Here is a 12,996-nt window from a genome sequence, read left to right as displayed (position 1 = left end):
TAAAGTTACAATGATGTTACATCTGTGTTGAGGTTATGATATGGCAATGTTACACAGACGTTAAGGTATTGATATGGTGACATTACACCAATGTTAAAGTAATGATGTGATGCTACAATGATGTTACACCAGTGTTATGGTAATGTTACAAAGATGTTAAGAAGATGATACAATGATGTTACACCAAAGATGTGGTAATAATGTGACAATGTTACACCGATGTTACGCTGCCAGTTGAGGGATTAAAGGAGATTTCAATCAGAGCAGCACACCCTGTGTGATCCAACACAAACATCACCTGAAGAACAGCCATCCGCACGATGACTAAACGTACCTCCACACCAAAGTTTACGTAAGGTTCACATTCTGGCTGTGCATGTGACTGCAGATGATGTTTTCCAGTGCTTTGGCACTCATAAATCATTGCAGATGTAGACATGACATGAGAATCAGTGGATCAGGGGTCAACTCTTTGAGATTTTCCCTCAGCCCTACATTTGTTAGTTCAAAACTGAACCCGGCAAAAATCTGCATCACTGCACGACCTAAACATAAGACTGCTTGAGATACAGAACTGATCTCCTGTTATGGCCTAGTGTGCTGTGGGACAGAGCCAAGAAATCCAGCAACAACAATTCTGCTTTACTCTAGAGTTCATGAGGAAATCCAACCCACAGGTGATGGTTTAATAATAGAAACTTAATAATATATTAATGTAATTATAATGTTGCTGTTATACTACCATGATGACAGGTGCTGAACCTTTTACTCATGGGACATGGTTTCTGCAGGAGGATAATCAAATCTACAACTCCCATGATTCTACACTCAGTCACAGAGTCATCTAAACATGCCTTTGTTTGTAAATACAGGTTCTAGAGGCCAACATGAAATTAAAAAATTGTCAATTCTATTAAAATTTGCGTATTTAAAAATACTGTTACAGCCAAAAAATAAATAAATATGATTTCTACAGACGTCTAGGAGGACGACGAGGACTACAAATCCCATGATTCCACACTCAGTCATCAAAACACACATTTGTTAGTTGTGAATACTCGCCCTTTAGTGGCCAAAATGACATATAATGCCTTTAAAAGAATGATCAGTTATATTAAAATATGCTAATTTTAAAAACACAGTAAATGAAATCAGCCATAAAATAAGCCAATCAATCAATCAATAAATAAATATGATTTCTGCAGGCTACTTATAGCATAATGAAGACTACAAATCCCATGATTCCACACTCAGTCATCAAAACACATCTTTGTTTGCTGTGAATACTCGCCCTCTAGTGGCCAAAATTACACACTGTGCCTTTAAGTGGTGAACAGATATTTAACTCTCAGCCTGTCTAAATGAAAGAACCCCTCAATAGCGTCTGAACAGCTTAACTCCTGCCTGTTTCGTGTGTGTTACCCACCGAATGCTGCCACTTTGATGAGGATGGCATGGAGTCCGCTGGATATCATCTCTGAGAGCAGGGCGGCCTGGTCTCGACGCCACAGGTAGGCCAGCGGCTGAAGCTGCAGCCTTGCACACCTGCCCAGAGGAAAGAAGAGATCAAAATCACACGTCAAGAGCAGAGAATAAAGACGCTCGGTGACCAAACTCTTATTTTAATGGGTACCTGTTTTGATGAAATGCACCAAAACACATACAGTATATATAGGCAATACTCTCAGAGAATATTCATCTTCAACAGAGGGTGTACGTAGTTATGCAGAGCAGTGCATCTCATGTATCTCTGTCTGGTTCATGTTACGGGGTGGCCGACAGCGTCACGGGTCAAACGGAGAGCGCTAGTCATTAGGGCGATTAGCCCCGTGGCATTATGGGCCATCAGGTACACAGATGGGGTTACAGCATTAAGCACAGAGGAACAAAAGCTGACTGACAGCGGTATGTGCTGAGACACACGTGCACCAAAACAGTGATGTTCTGCTGGACTGCGCAGGGTCGGTTAAACTAAAGAAGCTTAGCTGTGTCAATATGTTTACTTCTACACGCAATCTTAAGTCAAAGCGCTTAACATAAACAAGAATCAAAGAAATAAAGTACAATGTACAAGAAATAAAGAATTTAAATGATTAAAACGTGTTTGATCAAATGTAAAGGAAGACATTTTTAGTTTAGGGATGCTACCGAAACTCTGTGTTTTTTAGTATCAGTGCTACATTATTAAAGATTGATGTATCGATGAGCTCTGATGTTAACGGTTCTGCTATCAGTACTGGAGAATTATTGCTGAATAAACATTACTTACAGCATTTAACTGAGTAACCTGTTCTAATTTGCTAAATTCGTCTGCACATTCGGCAATCTCACATGAGAAATGCTCGGGTTTCCAGCGAGCGCGTCAAGTATAAAAGCAACAAAGTATGTGCGCACTCAGCCCGCACATTTGCGGAGTGAACCAATCGGGTTGTATTTCCTGAGTGGACAGCAACAATGCCCGTTGCAACACGTTGTTTTCGTGTATAAGCAGAAACGCAAGCAATCTGCCTAAGCATCTTTCACAAGTGTGTTAACTGCAGACAGACAAATGACAAGTGTTCAACTGACCAGTTAAAGGTGCATCATCCACATCGTTACGCTAGCAGTCAATCAGAGAAGGTCTCTCTAAATTAGTTTAATATTAATAGTTTAATAAACACATTCGGCTACAATGAAAACAGTATGTTGTTCTGCAGTAGCCTAAATATGCTTTTACATTACTGTATTTACAAATACAGCCTAATAATACACTATTCTTATTAAGAAAGCATGAAAACTGCAGCAGGACTTTATATTCTATACTGGACATTATTTCTGTTCAGTGATGACACTTTAGTCTGAGCAGAGTCAGAGCGCACTGTCCTCATCAAATCAGTCAACATCAAGACATGATCAGACTTATTGATCAGTTATTCTCTGCTGTTCCTAAAACTCAGATAGGCCACAAGACTTCTGTCAGGTAGTGTATGGGGATTTTAAATGTTATTGAGTCAATTAATCAAACTACTTACTGAGTATTCAGATTACTTTTTAGTCTAAGCAATTAGGAAAGTAATCAAAATACAACACTCTCAGAAATAAAGGTATGCAAGCGGTCACTGGGGTGGTACCTTTATAAAAGGTACAGATCTGCACCTAAAAGGTCCATATTAATACCTCAAAGGTGCATATTAGTAACTAAAAAGTGCAACAGTGTTCCTTTTAAAATGTTTAGGTACTAATATAACTCTGAAAGTACCAATATGGACCTTTTAAGTACAAACGTGCACCTTCTGAAAAGGTACCAGCCCAGTGGCAGCTTGCCTACCTTTATTTCTGAGAGTGTACCCAACACTCTTCACTATTAATTGTGTCTTGTTAACTGTCTATCATTAAAATGTTGTCAGTTTTCTAGTATTTATAAAGCACATATTATGCATGGTCTTATAACTATGATACTCCATTATTCTGCTTCCCCCATTGGCAGATTATTTTGCTTGTTTTAAGGAAAAACTCTCTTCATTTTGACTCGTTATTTCTGAAAACAACACTACATTTGTTGCTTGTCTAGAAAATGCTTCTTGATTTAAGAGTTTGTACATATTTGGACTAGAAGCACGATGAAAACTCTCGGTAAGAGAAGTAACCCGGTCTGCTGTGTGAGGAAGGAAAGAGGTCACTTACACATTTTCCACTCGTACTCTCTGATAATCAGACAGAATGGCTCCGACAGACACGCCGTCCACATGCATCTCCTCCTGAAGCACAGATATACTCATACATATATTATAATAATAATAACATAATCACCAGACCATAAACTCAACACTGAGAGTCTGAATCCTGCATCAGTGACCCGCCGATGAAGACAAACCCCTCAACATCAGCAGGACAAAGCCATTATATCACATGTTTCTTCTTCTCTTTCTCAAATATTCCCCAGATGCTGTTTCTCAGATTCAGCCATTGTTCACAGTGTTTCCTCTAATGTTTGTTCTTCTGGTGAAAGTCTTATTTGTTTTATTTGGGCTAGAATGAAAGCAGTTTTTAATAGTGTTAAAGTCATTTTAAGGTCAATATTATTAGTCAATTATTAGCTTTCTCCACATGTGTTTATGTGACAGTCTTATTCCAAAATGCATGAAATTGATTGATTTCCTCAACATTCTACACACAATCCCCCATAATGACAATGTGGAGAAAGAGTTCTTGAAACTGTTGCAGATTTATTAGAAATAAAAAGCTGATAAATCAGATGTTCAGCCCTAGCGCAGTATGCTAACGTCCCCAGTGAAGCGCCATCAGACGCTCATGCCTTCAGCAAACACAGATAAGACCTATCGCTTTCCATCATCACTAAACAAGACTGAGCAAACTGCATTAGGCGGAAAATACAAACAAATTACAAGAGCTTTAGGCCACACTCTTTATCTGGCACTGGGGCTGTTAGTGGAAACACACACACACACACACACACAAACACACGTTCCCATGAGGATAACAAACACGCTTCTCATACACACATCTGACATAAAGCCTGTGCTGGCATTCATTTCCAAACACTCTCTGACCAATGCTCTTTTCTCTTTAATTCAATAACACACACACACACACACACACACACACACACACACACACACACACACACACACACACACACACACACACACACACACACACACACACACACTCGCTCACTCAAACACATAAACTCTCTCTCTCTCACACACCTAGACAGCGGCGCGTGCAGGTAAAGCTCCTCTATTAGCTGTGCTATCGACCGCAGGCGTGCTGGGAGTGACCCGAGAGGTCATCATTTATGTATTAAGCAGGTTTAAAGCTCTCCATTTCTTTTTATGTTCTCTTTCAGCAGTAATGTGGAAGTAATCAGAGACGGGTTTGATTTTCCCTGCTGCTCCTGACACCTGCAGCGATCGATCCGTCCCTCAGAAACACACACCTGCACTCTGAAGATGAGAGCCAGGGCCCCGATGGAGGCTCCCAGGGGCCGGCCGTCTGCTCCACACACACACACACACACACACACACACACACACACACACACACACACACACACACAAACACACAAACACACACACCGGAGGAACAAAACACCTGAACATCTGAAGTGAAGAACGGCCGGAAATAATCATCCTGCATGAACACAATCCTCAAACAGCAGCGCAGAATAACAGCATCCATCCTGTATCGCATGAGAAAACAGCGCACATTCTTAATAAACATCCCTTCATTTGCAAATAGACTTCGCTTCGGGTGGTTTTGGACATTTCTGTTAAAGAAAGTGAAATCAACACTGATGTATCGAACATTACACCATGTGACTCCATTACGCTTTTCTTGTTTACTGTTGGTTGCTAGGTTACCAATACTACAGTCGGCCACTCTAACGATGATGGAAACACTTCTAATTGGCATTTGAGATTTTTATTTTTGCGAACTTTAAAATTATTTAATAAAAACTTCGCTACTGTTTACATTCGTCAACAGCATTATGATGTATCGCATGAGAAATGAGGGATGGAAAGGCTGAAATTCGAATAAACATCCACTGATTCGCAAAAGGTTGTTTTGGACTTATTTTTAAAAGTGTTAATGTGAATAACGGGAGATGGAAACACATTTGTCGAATAAACACAGACGAAGCAAATATTACACCCACATGACTCCATTATGCTTTCCTCGTTTACTGTTGGTTGCTAGGTTACCAATACTACAGTCGGCCACTCTAACAATGATAAAAACGCACCTAATTTGCATTTCGAAGTTTATTTCTTATGAATTTTCAAATAATTTGTTCATGTTTGATAGAAACTTTGATACTGTTAACATTCGTCAGTAGCATTTGAAGTATCGCATGAGAAACGAGCGATAAAAGGCCAAATTATTAATAAACATCCCTTAATTTGCGATAAACGCTTGCTTAACTGTTTTGGACTTGTGTTTGAATGGGTTAATAATGGGAGGGGGAAATGCATTTGTCGAATAAACGCAAGCATAGCGAACATTGCAGCCATGTGACTCCATTATGCTTTTGTTTACTGTTGGTTGCTAGGTTACCAATACTACAGTCGGCCACTCTAACGATGATGGAAACACATCTTACTCGCAATTAAGAGTTTTATTTTTACGAACTTTGAAATTATTTGATAGAAACTTCGCTACTGTTCACATTCGTCAGTAGTATTGTGAAGTATCGCATAAATAACGAGTGATAAAAGGCCAACTTTTTAATAAACATCCCTTAATTCACAAAAAACACACACTTCAGTGGTTTTGGACTTTGAATAGGTTTAAGTGAAAAATGGGAGGTGGAAATGCTTTTGTTAAATAAACTTTAAATATAAAGCCTTTAAAAAGAGCTACTACTGTTTTAAACAGATTATTTTTTATAACTGTGTGAAATAGATCCTCTATGGCATCACTTTGAAAACCCCTTTTGGTTCTGCTTTTAAAGAGCGCAGTGTGAAGAAACTCAGTGTTAATGTTAAGACAGTGTTTGCACTGAAGATGCAGAGATGTTTCAGGATATTTCACACACAGCCTCTGTTTTAAACACACACACACACACACACACACACACACACACACACACACACACACACACACACACACACACACACACACACACACACACGGACGCAGGCTGCAGATTATCCTCCATTCTTCAGCATTCCTCTAAAGCACTGCTGTTTGCTGATCAGCGAATGCACCAAAACAAAAATCACTTCTAATAATAATAAAAAGGTCAAACGCATGCAGAAACAGCGCAGTGATTTCCATACATATGAGACGCTCATAGACACTGGCATCTTTGACAACTGGACATTTCATCTGAATTAGTTTTTTTCCCTTTAATTTGGAAAGGTTGCGGCTGAAATCATATTTCGCCACCTCAGTGCCACGATATCATAATTATCTGAGACAGAGGAATTAGAGAGAGACGTACATGAAGACTCGCGCTGATCTGCTGGATTCAAAACACTTCAATATTAGAGCTGGAAAAATACAAAATAATAACATCACACTTTACTGTATTCAACAATGCATTCACTGACATGAATTAAAAATAAACATTTATTAATTATAGTATAGTATAATGTATAAATAAAGTATAATATAGTATAGTATAATGCACTATGAGTTAACCTGAACGAACATTAAATGACTTTATTTTTGTTAACTAATGCTAACAAATAAATGCTGAATAGCTGCAATAAATATATTGTTAATTATTTGTTCATGCTAATACATTAACTAATAGAAAATTATTCTACTACTATTAATAATATTATAAGAATAATAATAGTAATATATAGTAATAATAATAATAGTAGTAATATATAATAATAATGATAATATAATAATAATAATATAACCATACTTATAGTAAATATAATAATATAATAATAATATAACAATTATAATAATAGTCATATAATAAAATAATAATAATAATAATAATAATATAATAATAATAATAATCGTAATCTAACAATAATAATAGTGATATAATAATAGTAAAAAACAATAATAGCAATATAATAATAATGTAACCATGTTTATAGTCATATAATAATAATATAGCAATAATAATAATAGTAATATAATAATATTAATAATAATAACATAATAATAATAATGTAACAATAATACTAATAATAATCACCATCATCATTATCATAATAGTAATCCACCCCATATTGGGTCAAATATAGACAAATCTATTAACATTTTCAAATAAATTAAAAATACATAGTCTAATAGTATGTGCCGTCATCATGGCAAAGAGAAAAGACATCAGTTATTAGAGATGAGTTTTTAACACTGTGATGATTAGGAAAGTCTCTCTGTTAAACAGAAATGTGGAAGAAATATTAAAGAATTGAAACTGAACAGGAAGGTTAATAACTGTATCCTGCACACAGCTTTATTCTGGAGCAGAGAGAGAGTTCGGCCGTAGATGGCAGTGTCGCACTACCATACACACACACACGCACGCACACACACACACGCACACACACACAGAGAGAGCCACACCCAGAACAGCAGCCTGCCTTCACGCTGGCGTGTCATTTGCTCAAAAGACAACATCTAATTAAGTCAAAGTGCTGGAAGAATCTCTTAAAGCCTCCGACTCTGCGGTGTGGAGCTTTAACAGCTCATTATCACAGCCGGCCTGTCAGCCAATCAGAGAACAGCCTCCGCTAATCAACTGGCGCGCTAATTCTGTCAAACATCAGGAGTTTCAGCACTCTTCATCACACACACACACACACACACACAGTTTAATAAGAGAGAAAAGTTTCAGCAGATCGACACAAAAGCCCTGCATCTTTCTTTCTGCATTATTAATATGTGCCTTTTTTATTTCTCCAGCGCTGTGAGTACCATGCAGAACTGATATGCAGGACATTATTTCTGTGCATGCATATGAATTATTGTTGGATTTTCAGCATTCTCTTCTGCTCATCAAAGCTGGACTGATGATCAAAATGCCATCACACACACACACACACACACATACATTTCCAGCACAGTTTTTATTAATATTATTAATGCGCTACAAAAATGAAATGGTGAAAATAATTTCTGCTTCTTTCTTTGCATACACTGAAACATTAATTTAATATTAACACTATAATTACACTGAAATATAATTACAATTATTGTATGTTTATTAGTTTTGTTTTTCCATATTTCCCTTATTTACATTTTATTTAATCGTAATTAATTATGTTTGTGTTTTAATAGGTCGCTCACACAAGTTCATCAAACTTGTGAAATATTATTCATTATCCTATTTATTTATTAATTATATAAATTTCATATTTCCATTATTTATATCTAAATACACTTATTTAATCATAATTAATTCTGCTAGGTTTTTATTGTTAGCTTGTTCATGCAGTTATTTCATCAAAATTGTGAAATATTATTTTTTATAAATATTTTATTTATTATATATGTTTAAATATTTCCATTATTTTATTTATTTATTTTATTTATTTAGCCATTATGCATGTATTTAATCATGATTAACTCTGTTAGATTTTTATTAGCATGTTTATGCAGTGATTTTATCAAAATTGTTAAATTTTATGTTTAAATATTAAATACACATTTAACAAGAGGAAAAATCAAGAGAAGCAAAAACGAAGAAATTTAGTTGAGATTTTGTAGGTTGTAATTTATTTTGCAATATTTAGCTTGAATTTAATTGTATTCTTGATTCTTGATTAATTTCTAGGTATGTTTGGTGACTAAAATATTATTATTAATTTTTTTTAATGTACATACAAACGTAAACAAAAAAAGGGCAAAGACAAATGTATCAGTAGACAAGTATAGCAGCAAAAGGCAAAGAGAATTTTTTTAATAAATAATAATAATAATAATAATAAAGAAATAAATAAACATACAAACAAAATACAAAAAATAATAATACACAAAGTTATGCCGTGGTTAAAGTCACACATATTGTGAAAATACATAAGATGTGTTCATAGAGTCAGAGGATCATTAGAGGCATCCATATTTTTTGAAAGGCATCCCCTTTGTTTTTTAAGTAGTATGTATATTGTTCCAGGAGCATTGTTTCATTCAAGAGTTTTATGAACAGTTCAAATGTTGGAAGTTTTTGTTGGTTCCATGCATTTTTTTGCTAGATAGGAGATGATGCCGAGTCTCTTTATAGAAATAGGATCAAGTGTCTTGTTCAGTTCTGTACCAAAGAGGTATAGTGCTGGTGTGTTGTCCAATGGAGCTTGCAAAGCTTTGGCTGTAAAGTCACTAAAATATTATTTTAATAAATATATCTGTTTATTAAATTTGTTTTGTTCAAATGCATCAAAATACACTGAGAAATGGAGGAAAATAATAATTTTCAAATGGGCTGAACTCAATAGGCTGAGCACTGTATATACATTTGATTTAATAAAGTGATTAATTTGTTTTAACTTGTTGCAGTGATTTCCTCAAAATTGTGAAACGTTATCATGTAATTATTTTATATATTTATTATATATATTTTTCAATATTTCCCTTGTTTAAATTTATACACATTATTTAATCATGATTATTATCTTTTGGGTTTGTATTAACTTGTTCTTACAGGGATTTTGTCAAAATTGTAAAATGTTATTCATATAATTATTTTATGTTTATTGCATATATGTTTTTCAATATTTCCCTTATGTATATCTATTAGTATTTTATTTAATCATCATTTAAGCATTTTGTTCATTTGTTTTAACTTGTTGTTGCAGTGATTTCATCAAAAATTGTGAAACATTATTCACGTAATTATTTTGTGTATTTTTAAGGAATATCACAGAAACATCACTGTTTGATGAGTTTATTCGCTGTAAACCAGTTTAGCAGCACTCTAACAAACAAATAAGAGTAGCAGTGGAAATGTTAATTACAGTTTACAATTAATATTTTACATTTTCACTTAATTACAACCGTTTGATAAACAAATTATATCACAGCAGAAATCCCCCACAAAGAATCAAAACAGTCAATAAAACTGAAATAATGAAATATAATTGTATATCTATTTGCATAATATGTAAAGAGATATAGAAAAGAAAATACTGACAAAAAATATAATAAACATACACTTAGTGGCCACTTTATTAGGTACAACTGCCTGTTAACGCACATTTCTAATCAGCCAATCACAGGGCAGCAGATCACTGCATTTAGGCATGTAGACATGATCAAGAGGATCTGCTGCAGGTCAGAGTGAGCATCAGAATGGGAAAGAAAGGTGATTTAAGTGACTCTGAGCGTGGCATGGTTGTTGCAGCCAGACGGGCTGCTCTGAGTATTTTTAGAAACTGCTGGGAAATCTACTGGGATTTTCACGCACAACCATCTCTAGGCTTTACAGAGAATGCTCCGACACAGAGGAAATATGTGGTGGAGATGTGGTGGAACGGGAGATTGGCATCATGGATGTGCAGCCGACAAATCTGCAGCAACTGTGTGATGCTATCATGACAATATGGAGTCTCTGAGGAATATTTCCAGCAGCTTGATGAATCTACAACACCGAGGATTAAGACAGTTCTGAAGGCAAAAGGGGGTTCGACCCGATACTAGTCAGGTGTACCTAATAAAGTGGCCGGCGAACGTATAAAATTCACAAACTTGATGCAATCACTGCAAAACCAAGTTAACAATAAAGCACACACACACACACACACTCTCTCACGCTGGTTTTACCTTGACGTGTTTGAGCAGCTGATAGAGATCCTCCACCTCGTCTCCATCAGTGGGGCTGTACTCTCTGTCGATATGCACACTCGAGCCCTCAATAGTGCGCCTGTAGAGCGGCAAACCCATGGCCTCTGCTATCAGATCCACAGCCTGATGACCCACAGTCTGGTACATGTAGCTGTCCAGCTCATCTGAAGCCGCTGACACACAACACAAGCAGATGTCACCTACACTCAGTCATTCAGCGCACGCTTCTGGCCAATTACAGTTGAGGAGGCATTCAGCGATTCAACAAGCAGAGGCAGTACACAACAACAAGAGCTCAATATACAGAGGGACTGTCAGAGCTCAGAGAATATAGTGCTGGAGTAAAAAGGAGGAGTGTTCATCTGTGTAGGGCATTAAAAATATCATTATATTAAATATCAATTACAAAAATATGATGATTTTATCAATGTCGACCTCCACCCACATGTCACAGTACTGTAAACATATTAATTATGGATATACAGCGTCATAAACAAATGCTGCTATATTGATGTGCATACTGCACTTCCGGCCGGCCGTGTATCCCATCTAGACTGTACCATATTTCTTAGGTAGTGGGCGTGGCTAACATATTTAACCACGCCCAGGGGAGTGGACATTTTAAAAGTGGGAGGGCCAGCTGTATTCTCAATCACCTGTTTCTGAATGGTCTGTCTCTAAAAGTGAGGGGGACAGCCACGCCCCTGACCCCCCAGGTTGCTACGCCTCGACCACGCCCCTCCAGCTGTCATCGCTATGACATCAAACTGAAATTGTGAGTAGGAGGAGTCTGTTAGGCTGTTAATAGGTGTGTTCCGACTTCTTGCAGCTGCTCAGATCGATTGTCTTAAATCGATGCATGCCGGTTAGAAATGTTGTCTGCGCCGACGCCACGTGGCTGTCACTTGTGTTTACAAGTATTTACAATGACGTGTCTTTATTAGTTATAAACCCCATTGTATGATGATGAGAAGGAGGAGGAGGCTGGTGTTATATATATATATATATATATATATATATATATATATATATATATATATATATATACATATATGTGTGTGTGTGTGTGTGTGTGTGTTCGTTCTCCTCACCGTGGTCTGCAGGTCTGAGGTTTGCCAGAGCGACTATAGAGTGTCCGGCAGACACACACTGCAGCATGTTAAAGCAGCTGTCCTTGCCGCCACTGCACACACACACATAATCACACACACGTATAAACACATGCTGTCAGTTCACTTTATTATCTGTTTGTGTGTTGATCGCCGTGTCCCGTTACCTGATGAGCCCGACCACCCTCATGATGTTCACCGTCTGCAAAACCGGTAAGTTTGAGCTCAAAACACACACACAAATACACACACGTGCTGCTCCACACCGCTGTAAACACTGCCGCGCTTCCGGGAGACTGAAGGACCCCTGCAGGAGGCTGTCCGACGATCCGCCTGAGTGAAACTCTCCCGCTAATCTCTGCACTCACGGGCTGGCTTAAACCTCTTTGAAACTTGTGAAAATAGAGATGTTTTATGAAGACATCAATCTAGAGTCTCTATTAAATAAAACACAACACTTTTTGTTTCTTATTTTGACCTTAAATTACCCAAAACAAGAGATCAACTCTGCTTATTTGGAATAATAAGCCTGTTTTGGGTTTGGTCTTGATTCTCCACATGTTAATGAGGGAAAATAAGGTCAAACATTTCCACTGAGTTTGCAAAACACCATTTCTGCAAGCTAAACTCTCAATGT

General features: G+C 36.8%; 1 protein-coding gene across 7 annotated transcripts in view; it reads right to left on the bottom strand.

Moving 5' to 3' along the window:
- Nucleotides 1-12,657, bottom strand: part of dph6 (diphthamine biosynthesis 6) — a 75,462-nt gene extending 62,805 nt beyond the window's left edge. For 3 of the 7 annotated variants that reach the window (XM_073927212.1, XM_073927214.1, XM_073927217.1), the window contains exons 1-5: nt 12,527-12,657; nt 12,342-12,433; nt 11,230-11,423; nt 3,664-3,737; nt 1,427-1,545 (exon numbers count right to left, since the gene is read on the bottom strand). In XM_073927212.1, the coding sequence (XP_073783313.1) occupies nt 1,427-1,545; nt 3,664-3,737; nt 11,230-11,423; nt 12,342-12,433; nt 12,527-12,549 (502 nt within the window). In that variant the 5' untranslated portion in view covers nt 12,550-12,657. The remainder of the gene's footprint in view (nt 1-1,426; nt 1,546-3,663; nt 3,738-11,229; nt 11,424-12,341; nt 12,434-12,526) is intronic. The other 4 variants (XM_073927213.1, XM_073927215.1, XM_073927216.1 and 1 more) reach the window with 2 other exon arrangements.
- Between the last annotated feature and the right edge of the window lie 339 nt (nt 12,658-12,996).

The sequence above is a fragment of the Danio rerio genome, chromosome 17 (genome assembly GCF_049306965.1).
Source record: "Danio rerio strain Tuebingen ecotype United States chromosome 17, GRCz12tu, whole genome shotgun sequence".
Classification (NCBI taxonomy): Eukaryota; Metazoa; Chordata; class Actinopteri; order Cypriniformes; family Danionidae; genus Danio; species Danio rerio.
This window is presented reverse-complemented; position numbering and strand designations above follow the sequence as displayed.